This window comes from Rhinatrema bivittatum, chromosome 3, assembly GCF_901001135.1.
Source record: "Rhinatrema bivittatum chromosome 3, aRhiBiv1.1, whole genome shotgun sequence".
In the NCBI taxonomy this organism is placed as follows: Eukaryota; Metazoa; Chordata; class Amphibia; order Gymnophiona; family Rhinatrematidae; genus Rhinatrema; species Rhinatrema bivittatum.
Genome location: NC_042617.1, coordinates 226,717,676 through 226,734,791, shown reverse-complemented (window position 1 = coordinate 226,734,791; position 17,116 = coordinate 226,717,676). Strand labels below are relative to the sequence as shown.

General features: G+C 47.0%; 1 protein-coding gene across 1 annotated transcript in view; it reads right to left on the bottom strand.

Annotated features, from left to right (window-relative positions):
* FBLN7 (fibulin 7) overlaps positions 1-17,116 on the bottom strand; it is a 459,875-nt gene that overhangs the window by 244,021 nt on the left and 198,738 nt on the right. Inside the window, exon 3 of the mRNA XM_029594265.1 lies at positions 8,936-9,106. Coding sequence (XP_029450125.1) covers positions 8,936-9,106 — 171 coding nt within the window. The remainder of the gene's footprint in view (positions 1-8,935; positions 9,107-17,116) is intronic.

Below are 17,116 nucleotides of genomic sequence, written 5' to 3'. Positions count from 1 at the left end.
ACCCAGTATGGCATTTTATTATGTTCTTATGTTCTTATGGTGTAGACAGAAACAGACATGGGAAAAGAAAATTCTGTTTTATGTTTGCATTAGCCTTTCTATTATACTTGGAATTGCTATTTTGATATGGATTGTGAAAGCTATTATGAATCATGCTTACTCTGCCTCTGTGTAAGGTGGAAGTACATATGAACAACTATTATTAGTGAATACTCTGCTCCAAGAGCTGGAGGGTAGAATGTAGGAAACTATTTTAAGGAGTTATTTTAATTACGTGAAGAACTTTGTACCACAATAGAAATTAGTAGAGCAGAGAATCACTAATATTACTAGTGTAATTATTTGATATAAGGCCTATAAGTTCTGAGAATGCATATGTCATTTTTTTTTTAGCCTGCTTCTAATAAGAAACAAGTCATGAGATCAGATATATTAAAGAGCAGTTACTCAGGAGGCTAACAGTGCACATATCAGGAAAGATAGGACAATAGCAACTTAACCACACCTGTGTGATGTGATCAGGACAGACAGTTACAGCCTCAAGAACACATGGGAGTAGCTCAGTGAAAAACTGAAACTAGGACAATGTTCAGCAGAATCAACATAAAAAGATCAATTTCAAACTAACTGAAATCAGAGAAAGAACAGATCAGAGGAAAAGCTTGTTGGACATTACAGTGGTTAATAAAGTGACCGATGAACTGTTCCTGATTTCCCAGTGCTGTCTTTCAGTTTTTCCCAAGATATATAAGACTCATACTGACAGATGTGAGGGGAAGTATTATTGAATAGATTCTTTAATGCAAAACTCTAATCTTGTATGCTTTTATTGCTTATTCTCAGACTTATAAGTAAAAACTTCTATACTTGTAAATAAGTGTGTTGTGTATTCTGTGATGTAATAACCTACCACTCAACCCACCCTTTACAAAGCCCTAACCCTAGATTATAAATTTGAAGTGCAGTTTGCATTTGATCTCTGTTATTTCAGAGGCAATAATTGTGATTTGTTTCCCATCTGTACATCCTGAATCCTGTTCTCCATTGCTGATGGGCTCCCTTAGTCCTTACAAACTGAGTATCTATGATTTATATTATAGAGAACAAGATAAGCAAGTGACACAGAAGAAATAATGACAGGCCATATTATAACTGTAAGTTCAGGTAGAATAACTGATTTATAACCCAGCCTTTCTCTCACATCTTTTGGTGCAGTCAACTGATCTTTCAAGAAGAAATGTAAAGAACAGAATTGCATGTATCCCCTGAAGTGATATCATCATGTTATGAAATATATAAGAGCACCTTTATTGGGAGGTAGTGAATGGCCAGTGAAAGGAAGAAGACGAGGAGATAGGATGTTGGAATAATAATATTCAAGTCCATACCAGTTCGAAAAGTGTGTCATAAAAAGTGGAGCATAATTAAAGACATTTTTTTCAATATTTGGAACAACATACTGACTAGGGATGTGAATCGTTTTCCATATCGTCTTAACGATAGAAATCGTGTGGCAGGGCAAGAAAATCGTGTTAGGCACGATTTTTTAGTTAAAAAATCGTTAAAAATCGTTTTTTCCGATTAGTGCGCACTAACTCGAGTTAATGCGCACTAACTGAAAATGATACAATTTGACACTTTTCAGGTCAGTTAAGGTCAGTTTAGGAATCAATATGTATTCCTATTGGCTGCCCTCTTATTTATTCATGTTACCAAGGTTCCCACTGACAGTATATGGGGGATGGGAAATGAAAACAGTTGGTAGCTTGACAAAACAAGTAATGTGATCAGTCAATGTGACTAGAACTTGTGCCCTAACCCTGATACCAGGGGTATTGTGATCTTCCTGCACACAGTGCCCTATCCCTATTAATACCAGGAGTGTTGTGATCTTCCTGCACACAGTGCCCTAACCCTGGCACCAGGGGTGTTGTGATCTTCCTGCACACAGTGCCCTATCCCTATTAATACCAGGAGTGTTGTGATCTTCCTGCACACAGTGCCCTACCCCTGGCACCAGGGGTGTTGTGATCTTCCTGCACACAGTGCCCTATCCCTATTAATACCAGGAGTGTTGTGATCTTCTTGCACACAGTTCCCTAACCCTGGCACCAGGGGTGTTGTGATCTTCATGTACACAGTGCCCTATCCCTATTAATACCAGGAGTGTTGTGATCTTCCTGCACACAGTGCCCTATCCCTAATACCAGGGGTGTTGTGATCTTCCTGCACACAGTGCCCTATTCCTGATACCGGGGGTGTTGTGATCTTCTTGCACACATCCCGGTATCAGGGATAGGGCACTGCGTGCAGGAAGATCACAACACTCCTGGTATCAGGAATAGGGCACTGTGTGCAGGAAGATCACAACACCCCTGGTATTAGGGATAGGGCACTGCGTGCAGGAAGATCACAACACTCCTGGTATTAATAGGGATAGGGCACTGCATGCAGGAAGATCACAACACCCCTGGTATCAGGGATAGGGCACTGTGTGCAGGAAGATCACAATACCCCGGAGGAGTGAGGGTCAGGCAGCTCCCCCCTGTCTGTGAAGCCAGCCTCTCACTAGTAATGCAGGGAGGGAGCTGTCTCAGACTTCACCATCCTCCCCCCCCCCTCACCCACACACCATTCACTGGCTGGGACATGGGGGAAGTCAGGAGTGAGGGTCAGGCAGCTCCCCCCTGTCTGTGAAGCCAGCCTCTCACTAGTAATGCAGGGAGGGAGCTGTCTCAGACTTCACCATCCTCCCCCCCCCCTCACCCCCACACCATTCACTGGCTGGGACATGGGGGAAGTCAGGAGTGAGGGTCAGGCAGCTCCCCCCTGTCTGTGAAGCCAGCCTCTCACTAGTAATGCAGGGAGGGAGCTGTCTCAGACTTCACCATCCTCCCCCCCCCCCCTCACCCACACACCATTCACTGGCTGGGACATGGGGGAAGTCAGGAGTGAGGGTCAGGCAGCTCCCCCCTGTCTGTGAAGCCAGCCTCTCACTAGTAATTCAGGGAGGGAGCTGTCTCAGACTTCACCATCCTCCCCCCCCTCACCCACACACCATTCACTGGCTGGGACATGGGGGAAGTCAGGAGTGAGGGTCAGGCAGCTCCCCCCTGTCTGTGAAGCCAGCCTCTCACTAGTAATGCAGGGAGGGAGCTGTCTCAGACTTCACCATCCTCCCCCCCACCTCACCCACACACCATTCACTGGCTGGGACATGGGGGAAGTCAGGAGTGAGGGTCAGGCAGCTCCCCCCTGTCTGTGAAGCCATCCTCTCACTAGTAATGCAGGGAGGGAGCTGTCTCAGACTTCACCATCCTCCCCCCCCCCCCCCCTCACGCACACACCATTCACTGGCTGGGACATGGGGGAAGTCAGGAGTGAGGGTCAGGCAGCTCCCCCCCTGTCTGTGAAGCCAGCCTCTCACTAGTAATGCAAGGAGGGAGCTGTCTCAGACTTCACCATCCTCCCCCCCCCTCACCCACACACCATTCACTGGCTGGGACATGGGAGAAGTCAGGAGTGAGGGTCAGGCAGCTCCCCCCTGTCTGTGAAGCCAGCCTCTCACTAGTAATGCAGGGAGGGAGCTGTCTCAGACTTCACCATCCTCCTCCCCCTCACCCACACACCATTCACTGGCTGGGACATGGGGGAAGTCAGGAGTGAGGGTCAGGCAGCTCCCCCCTGTCTGTGAAGCCAGCCTCTCACTAGTAATGCAGGGAGGGAGCTGTCTCAGACGTCACCATCCTCCCCCCCCCCCCCCCCCCCCTCACCCACACACCATTCACTGGCTGGGACATGGGGGAAGTCAGGAGTGAGGGTCAGGCAGCTCCTCCCTGTCTGTGAAGCCAGCCTCTCACTAGTAATGCAGGGAGGGAGCTGTCTCAGACTGGTATCAGGGATAGGGCACTGAGTGCAGGAAGATCACAACACCCCTGGTATCAGGAATAGGGCACAGGTTCTAGTCATATTGACTGATCACATTACTTTTTTTGTCTACTACCAACAGTTTCCATTCCCATCCCCCCAACCATCACCTCAGTTGGAACCTTGGTAACATCAATAGATAAGAAGGCAGCCAGCCAATAGGAATACATATTCATTCCTAACTGACCTTTACTGACATGGAAAGTGTCAATAATTTGTATCATTTTCTGTTAGTGTTCCTGAGTTTCCATTTCCATTTCCCATCCCCCCAACCATCACCTCAGTGGGAACCTGGTTAATATCAATAGATAAGAGGGCAGCCAGCCAATAGGAACACATATTCATTCCTAACTGACCTTTACTGACCTGGAAAGTGTCAATTTGTATCATTTTCTGTTAGTGCGCACTAACACGATTTAACGATTTTTAACGATAAATCGTTAGAATTTCTATTGTATTGTGTTCTATAACGATTTAAGACGATATTAACATTATCGGACGATAATTTTAATCGTTGAAAAACGATTCACATCCCTAATTACTGACAAAAAAGATTACAGTAGATGTTACTACACTAAAACCTATCAATTAAAAGATACCAGACCTCAGTCTGATTATAATTTATTATATCACTGCATAGTGAGACCAGTTGCAGTTACCTCTTGTGGTTATGAAGAGTCAAGACACTGAAGAGCTGTTACGATCCCGGTCACTAGGGTAGTGACGGGCGCCTACCTTTCTCTGCCGTGCCGCGAACCGCCGGGTTCCTGGCCTCCCGGGCCGCATGGCAGCGGCGTCTCCTCGTGGAGACGCCGCCGGGGACTCCTCCCCCCATCGGGGGAACGCGCGCGCATAGGCCCGCGTTTTGAGGCGTTTGCACCCGGATGTGCAGACACGCCTCCTCTGACGTCAGACGCCGGCTAGGGTATTTTAACCAGGCTTTCAGCTTTCCAACTTGCCTTGCAACGAGGTCTCTCTGCGGAGTTCTAGTTGCCCGTCGGATCGTCTGCTTACCTGGTTCCTGATCTTTGCCTGCCTGATTCCGGTTCGTCTGTCTGCCTGGTTCCTGATCCTTGCCTGCCTGATTCCGGTTCGTCTGTCTGCCTGGTTCCTGATCCTTGCCTGCCTGATTCTGATTCGTCTGTCTGCCGCCTGCCTTGATCTCAGCTTGTGACCTCTACTCTGCCTGCTTGCCGCCTGCCTTGACCTCAGCTAGTGACCTCTACTCTGCCTGCTTGCCGCCTGCCCTGACTCCGGACCGTGTCTTCTTCCGTGGGTTCTTCAGCCCTCTCCTAAGTCCCAGCGGCCCGGGTCCCTACGGGCTCCTCCTGGGGGGACCTCGGGCTTCCAGGGTGAAGACTCCTAAGTCCTAGCAACCCGGGTCTCCACAGCTCCCCTGGAGGGATCACGGGTTTCCAGGTGAAGCTTCGTCTGTATCATCGAGTTCTGCCTCCCGTCCGTCCTTCCCGACGGTCGGCCCAAGGATCCACTTCCGGATTGGACAATCATAACAGTTTGCAAGGTCATGGATCTGGCAGATCTCGCTGGTCTCCAGGCCATTCCGGGGCTTGCGCAACGCCTGGTACAGCAGCAACAGGTGTTGGACTCATTAGTAGCCACGGTAGAGCGCATGGCTACTCGCATGGATGCCGAGCCTCCTGCGCAGGTTCCAGTTCCTGTACCTGCTCCGGTTGTCACGTTCCAGACTCCTACACAGCTGCCTGCTCCTTCATGTTACGCAGGAGACGCCAAGGCCTGCCGTGGATTTCTCAATCAATGTTATGTATGGTTCGCTTTATTCCCCAGCCAGTTTCCTACCGACTCTGTCAAGGTAGCATACATCTTCTCCTTGCTGGATGGCAAGGCCTTGAACTGGGCATCGCCTATGTGGGAAAAGAACGACGTCACACTCTCAAATCTGGATCTCTTTGTGGCTAGTTTCCGGGCCGCTTTCGACGAGCCTGCTCGCCAGACCTCGGCAATGTCTGAATTACTGCAGATCCGACAGGGAGCACGCACATTGGCGGAATACGCCTTGGAATTCCGCACACTCGCACTGGAGGTGGGGTGGCGTGATGATGCCCTTCGGGGAATTTACTGCCATGCTCCTACTTTTCTAAAAAATTCACTCCTGCCGAGAGTAACTACGGTATAGGCGATAAGGAGCTACTCGCCATCAAGTTAGCTTTTGAAGCATGGAGGCAATGGCTGGAGGGAGCTCAACATCAGGTCACGGTTTACACCGATCATAAAAATTTGGAGTTCCTTTCGCAAGCTCAGCGCCTCAATCCCAGGCAAGCTAGGTGGTCTCTGTTCTTTAGCCGGTTTGATTTTGTTCTAAAATACCGACCAGCTTCTAAGAACGTTTGGGCCGATGCCCTGTCCCGAAATACTATCCTCGAGGAAAAAGAGGATTCTCCACAATACATTATTGACCCGGCCAGGATCTCTCTTGCCAGCACCAGTATATCCACGCAAGGGAGAGTGGTAGTGTCTCGATGAGATCGAAGGAAGGTCCTGGAGTGGGCTCACGACTCACTTACAGGAGGTCATGCCGGTCAAGAAAGAGCGTTAACTCTCTTGAACCGGTTCTACTGGTGGCCTCGGGTGCGGCAAGACGTACAGGAATATGTGGCATCCTGCCCAGTATGTGCCAGACAGAAGCCTCTCACAGGACGGCCCTGGGGTCTTCTGCAACCCTTGCCAATTGCAACAGAACCATGGACGCACATTGCCACAGACTTTGTGGTAGTTCTACCTCCTTCTGAGGGTAAGACGGTGATTTGGGTAATTGTGGACCGTTTTTCTAAAATGGTGCATTTGGTACCTCTGGATAAACTTCCTACAGCGCCAGAATTGGCAAATCTTTTTATACAACACATCTTTCGAGGCCATGGTCTTCCACAAAGCATTGTCTCCGACCGAGGGCCCCAGTTTACAGCTCGCTACTGGCGAGCTCTTTGTAAAAAATTTGGAGTCCAGTTGAATCTCTCTACGGCTTTCCACCCCCAAAGTAATGGACAAACCGAAAGAATGAATCGGTCCCTCAAGACCTTTCTTCGCAGCTTCATTTCTGAGAAAAGAGATAATTGGGTTTCCTTACTGCCTTGGGCTGAATTTGCATATAATAATCACGAACATTCCGTCACTGGCCAATCTCCATTTCAAACAGTCTTCGGCCGGCATCTCAGGCCTCCTGTTCCACTTCCCGTGGAGGTGACTTCACCTGCGGCTCAGTCTGTCGCCGCTCAACTTCATCACCTCTGGACAGCGCTTCAACCTCGACTGTCTTCAGCAGCACAGAAAGCACAGACAACAGCGAATCGTCATCGACGTCCTGCTCCAGCCTTACTGCCCGGGACTAAGGTATGGCTAAGTACCAAAAATCTGCATTTCCCTGGTCATTCATGCAAGTTGGCTCCCAAGTTTTGTGGTCCATTCCCGGTGGCAGAACGGATAGGATTGGTGTCCTACAGACTCCGTCTCCCATCTTCACTGCGCATCCATAATGTGTTTCATGTGTCACTCCTGAAGCCAGTTGTGCACTCCCGTTTTCATCAACTCACTCCTGATGATCTCTCAGCTTCATCTCCTGAGGACCCGGTTTATCAAGTACACGAGGTACGTGATGTCCGCTTTCACAATCGCCGGTGGGAGTATTTGTTGTCCTGGGAAGGCTGTGGCTCTGAGGAGGACTCTTGGGAACCTGCTCAAAACATTTTGGACAAATCCCTGTTGACCCAATTCCATCAGGACAATCCCAGAAGGGCCGATCCTCTACGGAGGGGGCGTAAAGGAGGGGGTACTGTTACGATCCCGGTCACTAGGGTAGTGACCGGGCGCCTACCTTCCTCTGCCGCGCCGTGAACCGCCGGGTTCCTGGCCTCCCGGGCCGCATGGCAGCGGCGTCTCCTCGTGGAGACGCCGCCGGGGACTCCTCCCCCCATCGGGGGAATGCGCGCGCGCATAGGCCCGCGTTTTGAGGCGTCTGCACCCGGATGTGCAGACACGCCTCCTCTGACGTCAGACGCTGGCTAGGGTATTTTAACCAGGCTTTCAGCTTTCCAACTTGCCTTGCAACGAGGTCTCTCTGCGGAGTTCTAGTTGCCCGTCGGATCGTCTGCTTACCTGGTTCCTGATCTTTGCCTGCCTGATTCCGGTTCGTCTGTCTGCCTGGTTCCTGATCCTTGCCTGCCTGATTCCGGTTCGTCTGTCTGCCTGGTTCCTGATCCTTGCCTGCCTGATTCTGATTCGTCTGTCTGCCGCCTGCCTTGACCTCAGCTTGTGACCTCTACTCTGCCTGCTTGCCGCCTGCCTTGACCTCAGCATGTGACCTCTACTCTGCCTGCTTGCCGCCTGCCTTGACCTCAGCTAGTGACCTCTACTCTGCCTGCTTGCCACCTGCCCTGACTCCGGACCGTGTCTTCTTCCGTGGGTTCTTCAGCCCTCTCCTAAGTCCCAGCGGCCCGGGTCCCTACGGGCTCCTCCTGGGGGAACCTCGGGCTTCCAGGGTGAAGACTCCTAAGTCCTAGCAACCCGGGTCTCCACAGCTCCCCTGGAGGGATCACGGGTTTCCAGGTGAAGCTTTGTCTGTATCATCGAGTTCTGCCTCTCGTCCGTCCTTCCCGACGGTCGGCCCAAGGATCCACTTCCGGATTGGACAATCATAACTAGAGCAACATGAATTATTTCTAAAATTTTGAAATGTAGAAATTTTAATTGATTAGAGAGAAAATATAACTTGTGATATGTATTTCTAAAACACTGCATACACTTTAGTATGCATGTTTCTTTTAAAGCAAAAAATATTTATACTCTGTATAGACATATACTTGTAGTTGTGGGAACAGGCTGGTTTGGATATTGGATTCACACTCTACCACCACCACCACCACTCCTTTTCCTTCTCCTCTATCCCCCCAAGGTGGCCACATTGATTTGTTTAAAGTGTTATATGGTAAAGTGTATTGGAATAAAAATTGAATTAATAATATGGCTATTAAAGTACCTTTGCACTGAGGATCTTCCCCTGTCCAGCTGCCATTGAGCTGACACACTCTGCTACTTGGGCCAATAAGTTGAAATCCAGGGCTACAAGTGAAATGAACTTCATGGTCTACAGCATACTTTGTACCAAACTTTTGTCCATGCTGTGGGGCTTCCAGGGCAGGGCAGGTAACTGTAAAAAAACAAACAAACAGTGTGTAAAAAGAAGCACAACTGAAATAGAAAGTTGGGAGTGCTGTTAGTCTGCTGTAACTGTTTAACACCCTCCCACCCCTAGGTTTGTGTTTCTTATATAACCTGCCTAGATACATAAATGGCAACAAGGTAAATTAGTATTTCCATAATTGCTATTCATCAAAAATCAAAACTTACCAAAATGAGGACTATCCAATGTAACTGCTGTGGAGCCTTTATTCTGAGGGAAAGCATCTGGAAACTTAGAGCTTGCCCAATTTGTGCACAACTCTCTTCCTTGAAAAAGGAGCTGACTGAGGTTAAAGCTCAATTAGCTTAAATTACAAGAATTACACCCACATTGCATTACTCAGAAAATAATTCCCCAACATCACAGAAAAACCAGAAGTCAAGAAAAAGTGATTCATTAGGCTCAGGTAGGACCCACAGTCACCCATTCTTGACAGATGGACAGCCAACAGATACACCCTCCCACTCAAACAGGTCATTAAGAAATTCTTTAATATCCAGGATTACAGTGGGCTCTGGTAGAATTAGACCTGTGATGAGGAGACACACAATGTACCAAATGCAAAAAGAACAACAAGCCTTCTCTATATTAAAAACTGAAGAAGTTCTTGAGATAAACTTTGAAGTGTTACCAGAAAAGAGAAAACAAACACAATGCATGCAGAATTTCAAGATCCATAAACAAAAGAAAAATCTAATTGAGAGGGACAACTCTGTCAACAGTGGCACAACTGCAAAAGGAAAGAGTGAAGTGAATAACAAATCTCAAATAGAGTCTCATAAGGAGTCCAGGAAAAGCAATAACCTTAAAGAGAGTACCTGGAAGGCTATGACCACAAATGCTCATAGTTTGGGAAATAAAATCCCAGATCTGCAGGCCCTAATGACTGACTCAGAATTGGAGATTGTTGCTATCACAGAGACATGGTTCACAGAATCTCATGATTGGGATACAACAATACCAGGCTATAACTTGTTAAGGAAGGACAGAGAGGATAGAAAAGGGGGAGGTGTGGCTCTTTATGTCAGAAACAACATCCAAGCATCTGAGCTGCAAGGAAGTTGGGGCAAGGAAGAAGCACTATGGGTCGACCTAAAAAAAGATGACGGAGCATCCATTTATATTGGAGTGGTTTACAGGCCTCCAAACCAAAAGGAAGAGCTGGACAGAGATCTGGTTGAAGACATCCATAAGATAGGTAAGAAGGGAGACGTGGTATTCATGGGTGACTTTAATATGCCAGATGTAGACTGGAAAATCCCATCTGCAGAAACTAAAAATAGTAGAGCGATAGTGGATGCCATGCAAGTATCTTTGTTCAAACAAATGGTGTTGGAACCCACGAGAGAAGGAGCTATACTCGACTTAGTGCTCACTAATGGAGATAATGTCTCCGATGTTCAGGTGGGCACCCACCTCAGCACCAGTGATCATCAAACGGTATGGTTTAATATCACTAAAAGAATAGGGAAAAAAACCACAAAGACCCAAGTTTTGCAGTTCAAAAACACAGACTTTGAGGAAATGGGGAAGTACCTGGAGGTAGAACTAAAAGGATGGGAGAACGAGAGAGATGTGGAGCAGCAGTGGACCAATCTAAAAGGAGCAATCACCAAGGCAACTACTCTATATGTTAGAAATGTAAAGAAAAGCAAAAGAAAATTGAAACCTATCTGGTTCTCAAAGGAGGTAGCTGACAAAATTAAAGCTAAAAGAACAGCATTCAAGAAATATAAAAGATCCCAAAGGGAGGAACATAAAGAAGAATATTTAATACAACTGAGGGAGACAAAGAAATTAATCAAGTTGGCAAAAAGTCAAGCGGAAGAGAGGATTGCCAAGGAGATAAAAATGGTGACAAAACATTTTTCAGATACATCAGCGAAAAGAGAAAAGTCCATAGTGGTATTGTGAAATTAAAAGGTGGTAATGATCAATGTGTGGAGAGAGACGAAGAAATGGCAGAAATATTAAACGAATACTTCAGTTCTGTGTTCACTAAAGAAGACCCTGGAGAAGGACCATCTCTACACAACAAGAAACTGGAGGGAAGTGGAATAGATGATAATCCTTTTACAGTAGAAAATGTATGGGAAGAGCTAAAGAATCTGAAAGTGGACAAAGCCATGGGGCCTGATGGGATTCATCCAAGGATACTGAGGGAGCTCAGAGATGTTCTGGCGGGTCCACTGTGTGACCTGTTCAATAGATCCCTAGAAACAGGAGTGGTGCCGAAAGATTGGAGAAGAGCGGTGGTGGTCCCGCTTCACAAGAGTGGGAACAGAGAGGAGGCTGGTAACTACAGACCGGTTAGCCTCACTTCAGTGGTGGGAAAAGTAATGGAATCACTGCTGAAAGAGAGAATAATGAAATATCTACAGTCCGGAGAATTGATGTACCAGAGGCAACATGGATTCACCAGGGGAAGATCCTGTCAGACAAATCTGATTGACTTTTTTGACTGGGTAACCAAGGAATTGGATCAAGGAAGAACACTCGATGTCATCTACTTGGATTTCAGCAAAGCTTTTGATACGGTTCCGCACAGGAGACTGGTGAATAAAACGAGAAGCTTGGGAGTGAGTGCCGAGGTGGTGACCTGGATTGAAAATTGGTTGACGGACAGAAGACAATGTGTGATGGTAAATGGTACTTTCTCTGAAGAGAGAGCAGTTTTAAGTGGTGTACCGCAAGGATCGGTGTTGGGACCGGTCCTGTTCAATATCTTTGTGAGCGACATTGCGGACGGGATATAAGGTAAGGTTTGTCTTTTTACGGATGACACTAAGATCTGCAACAGAGTGGACACGCCGGAAGGAGTGGAGAGAATGAGACGGGATTTAAGGAAACTGGAAGAGTGGTCAAAGATATGGCAGCTGAGATTCAATGCCAAGAAGTGCAAAGTCATGCATATGGGGAGTGAAAATCCGAATGAACTGTATTTGATGGGGGGGGGGAAGGCTGATGTGCACGGAGCAGGAGAGGGACCTTGGGGTGATAGTGTCTAATGATATGAAGTCTGCGAAACAATGCGACAAGGCGATAGCAAAAGCCAGAAGAATGCTGGGCTGCATAGAGAGAGGAATATCGAGTAAGAAAAGGGAAGTGATTATCCCCTTGTATAGGTCCTTGGTGAGGCCTCACCTGGAGTACTGTGTTCAGTTCTGGAGACCGTATCTACAAAAAGACAAAGACAAGATGGAAGCGGTACAGAGAAGGGCGACCAGGAAGGTGGAGGATCTTCATCGGATGACGTACGAGGAGAGATTGAAGAATCTAAATATGTACACCCTGGAGGAAAGGAGGAGCAGAGGTGATATGATACAGACTTTCAGATACTTGAAAGGTTTTAATGATCCAAAGACAACGACAAACCTTTTCCGTAGGAAAAAAATCAGCAGAACCAGGGGTCACGATTTGAAGCTCCAGGGAGGAAGATTCAGAACCAATGTCAGGAAGTATTTCTTCACGGAGAGGGTGGTGGATGCCTGGAATGCCCTTCCGGAGGATGTGGTGAATAGGGATGTGAATCGTTTTCCATATCGTCTTAACGATAGAAATCGTGTGGCAGGGCAAGAAAATCGTCTTAGGCACGATTTTTTAGTTAAAAAATCGTTAAAAATCGTTTTTTCCGATTAGTGCGCACTAATGGGAGTTAGTGCGCACTAACTGAAAATGATACAATTTGACACTTTTCAGGTCAGTTAAGGTCAGTTTAGGAATGAATATGTATTCCTATTGGCTGCCCTCTTATTTATTCATGTTACCAAGTTTCCTACTGACAGTATATGGGGGATGGGAAATGGAAACAGTTGGTAGCTTGACAAAACAAGTAATGTGATCAGTCAATGTGACTAGAACTTGTGCCCTAACCCTGATACCAGGGGTATTGTGATCTTCCTGCACACAGTGCCCTATCCCTATTAATACCAGGAGTGTTGTGATCTTCCTGCACACAGTGCCCTATCCCTAATACCAGGGGTGTTGTGATCTTCCTGCACACAGTGCCCTATTCCTGATACTGGGGGTGTTGTGATCTTCCTGCACACAGTGCCCTATTCCTGATACCGGGGGTGTTGTGATCTTCTTGCACACATCCCGATATCAGGGATAGGGCACTGCGTGCAGGAAGATCACAACACTCCTGGTATTAATAGGGATAGGGCACTGCATGCAGAAAGATCACAACACTCCTGGTATTAATAGGGATAGGGCACTGCATGCAGGAAGATCACAACACCCCTGGTATCAGGGATAGGGCACTGTGTGCAGGAAGATCACAATACCCCGGAGGAGTGAGGGTCAGGCAGCTCCCCCCTGTCTGTGAAGCCAGCCTCTCACTAGTAATGCAGGGAGGGAGCTGTCTCAGACTTCACCATCCACCCCCCCCCCCTCACCCACACACCATTCACTAGCTGGGACATGGGGGAAGTCAGGAGTGAGGGACAGGCAGCTCCCCCCTGTCTGTGAAGCCAGCCTCTCACTAGTAATGCAGGGAGGGAGCTGTCTCAGACTTCACCATCCTCCCCCCCCCCCTCACCCACACACCATTCACTAGCTGGGACATGGGGGAAGTCAGGAGTGAGGGTCAGGCAGCTCCCCCCTGTCTGTGAAGCCAGCCTCTCACTAGTAATGCAGGGAGCTGTCTCAGACTTCACCATCCTCCCCCCCCCCCCCCTCACCCACACACCATTCACTAGCTGGGACATGGGGGAAGTCAGGAGTGAGGGTCAGGCAGCTCCCCCCTGTCTGTGAAGCCAGCCTCTCACTAGTAATGCAGGGAGGGAGCTGTCTCAGACTTCACCATCCTCCCCCCCCCCCTCACCCACACACCATTCACTAGCTGGGACATGGGGGAAGTCAGGAGTGAGGGTCAGGCAGCTCCCCCCTGTCTGTGAAGCCAGCCTCTCACTAGTAATGCAGGGAGGGAGCTGTCTCAGACTGGTATCAGGGTTAGGGCACTGTGTGCAGGAAGATCACAACACTCCTGGTATTAATAGGGATAGGGCACTGTAAGAGATGACTGTAGTAGATTGAATAAAGATCTGATGTTTCTGCTCTCCTCACACCAAACAAAAACAACACACAAGCAGAGAAGCCCTTCTTACAAAGCTGAGCTAGTGAGTTAAGTAGGAGGAAAAGTAAACATACTGGTGCCAGTGTGGCTACTTAAAAAATACACTTACCAACAATCAATTACATATATTTGAACTGTGTACATGTCCAGCCAGGACCACCTTTCTAAAATGCACAGTGATTGGCAAATTCAACATGCACTAGCATTTCAGGTGCCTGCTAACAAAAATAATAAACAAACAAGTTCTAGTCACGTGAGTGCTGATCATTACATTACTTTTTTTGTCAAGCTTCCAACTGTTTCCATTTCACATCCCCCCAACCATATTGGTAACATCAATAGATAAGAGCACAGCCAGCCAATAGGAATACATACATACATATTCATTCCTAAGTGACCTTTACTGACCTGGGAAGTGTGAACACTTTGTTTCATTTTCTGTTGGTGTTCGTTAGTTTCCAGTTCCATTTCCCATCCCCCCAACCATCACCTCAGTGGTAACCTTGGTAACATCAATAGATAAGAGGGCAGCCAGCCAATAGGAACACATATTCATTCCTAACTGACCTTCAGTGACCTGGAAAGTGTTTATTTGTATCATTTTCAGTTAGTGCGCACTAAATCGAGTTAGTGCGCACTAACGGGGAGTTAGTGCGCACTAACTCGAGTTAGTGCGCACTAACACGATTTAACGATTTTTAACGATAAATCGTTAGAATTTCTATTGTATCGTGTTCTATAATGATTTAAGACGATATAAACATTATCGGACGATAATTTTAATCGTTGAAAAACGATTCACATCCCTAGTGGTGAAGACCTGAACTGTGAAGGGCTTCAAAGAGGCGTGGGATAAACACTGTGGATCCATAAAGTCAAGAGGCCGCCAATGAAGAGTGGGTGACTCGCCAGAATGATGGCTACTGCCAGGAGACAATACCCTTATTCAATAAACATATACATGCTTACTGTGACTCCAACATCGCTCTAAGCTTCAACAGCAAGAGAAAACGCGGAAAAAAGGATTTGCTCTCACAAAGAGGGGAGTAGCTGGCTTGTTACGGCGGTTACTACCCCAAACCAAATAAGCCTGATACTTCACTTTCAATGCATATACAGCATAGTTCTCTGCTTCAACGGCAGGGGAGAAGAAAAAACTGATACTTCACACATCCAGCAGAGCTCTCTGATTCAACGGCAGGGGAGAAGAAAAAAGGGTTCGCACTCTCAAAGCGGGGAGTAGCTGGCTTGTTACGGCGGTTACTACCCCAAACCAAATGTGCCTGATACTTCACTTTCGATGCATATCCAGCATGGCTCTCTGCTTCAACGGCATGGGAGAAGACTGATACATCACGCATTTCCAGCATAGCTCTCTGCTTCAACGGCAGGAGAGAAGAAAAACTGATACTTCACGCATATCCAGCATAGCTCTCTGCTTCAATGGCAGGGGAGAAAAAAACACTGATACTTCACGCATATCAAGCATAGCTCCCTGCTTCAACGGCAGGGGAGAAGAAAAACAATCAATAAGGGCTGTATAACATAGTCTGGGTAAAACAAATAAGCATGGGTGTAGCTTGCTTATTGCGGTGGTTACTACCCCTACTACCCCTAACTAATCAAGCTAGATATTTCACTTGGATGCAGCTCCATCACTGCTCTCTACGTTAATGGTGGGGGTGGAAGGGAAATAGAACCAAGAGCTAAGAGAAACAGATAAGTATGAGAGAAAAAATGTGTGAAGCTTGCTGGGCAGACTGGATGGGCCGTTTGGTCTTCTTCTGCCGTCATTTCTATGTTTCTATAAGAAATTGCCATGCTGGGTCAGACCAAGGGTCCATCAAGCCCAGCATCCTGTTTCCAACAGAGGCCAAACCAGGCCAAAAGAACCTGGCAATTACCCAAACACTAAGAAGATCCCATGCTACTGATGCAATTAATAGCAGTGGCTATTCCCTAAGTAAACTTGATTAATAGCCGTTAATGGACTTCTCCAAGAACTTATCCAAACCTTTTTTGAACCCAGCTACACTAACTGCATAAACAACATCCTCTGGCAACAAATTCCAGAGCTTTATTGTGCGTTGAGTGAAAAAAAATTTTCTCCGATTAGTCTTAAATGTGCTACTTGCTAACTTCATGGAATGCCCCCTAGTCCTTCTATTATTCGAAAGTGTAAATAACCAAATCATATCTACACATTCAAGACCTCTCATGATCTTAAAGACCTCTATCATATCCCCCCTCAGCCATCTCTTCTCCAAGCTGAACAGCCCTAACCTCTTCAGACTTTCCTTATAGGGGAGCTGTTCCATCCCCTTTATCATTTTGGTTGCCCTTCTCTGTACCTTCTCCATCGCAACTATATCTTTTTTGAGATGCGGTGACCAGAATTGTACACAGTATTCAAGGTGCGGTCTCATCATGGAGCGATATAGAGGCATTATGACATTTTCCGTTTTATTAACCATTCCCTTCCTTATAATTCCTAACATTCTGTTTGCTATTTTGACTGCTGCAGCACACTGAGCCGATGATTTTAAAGTATTATCCACTATGATGCCTAGATCTTTTTCCTGGGTGGTAGCTCCTAATATGGAACCTAACATTGTGTAACTACAGCAAGGGTTATTTTTCCCTATATGCAAAACCTTGCACTTGTCCACATTAAATTTCATTTGCCATTTGGATGCCCAATCTTTCAGACTTGCAAGGTCCTTCTGTAATGTATCACATTCCGCTTGTGATTTAACTACTCTGAATAATTTTGTGTCATCCACAAATTTGATAACTTCACTCATCGTATTCTTTTCCAGATCATTTATATATATATTGAAAAGCACCGGTCTAAGTACAGATCCCTGAGGCACTCCACTGTTTATCCTTTTCCACTGAGA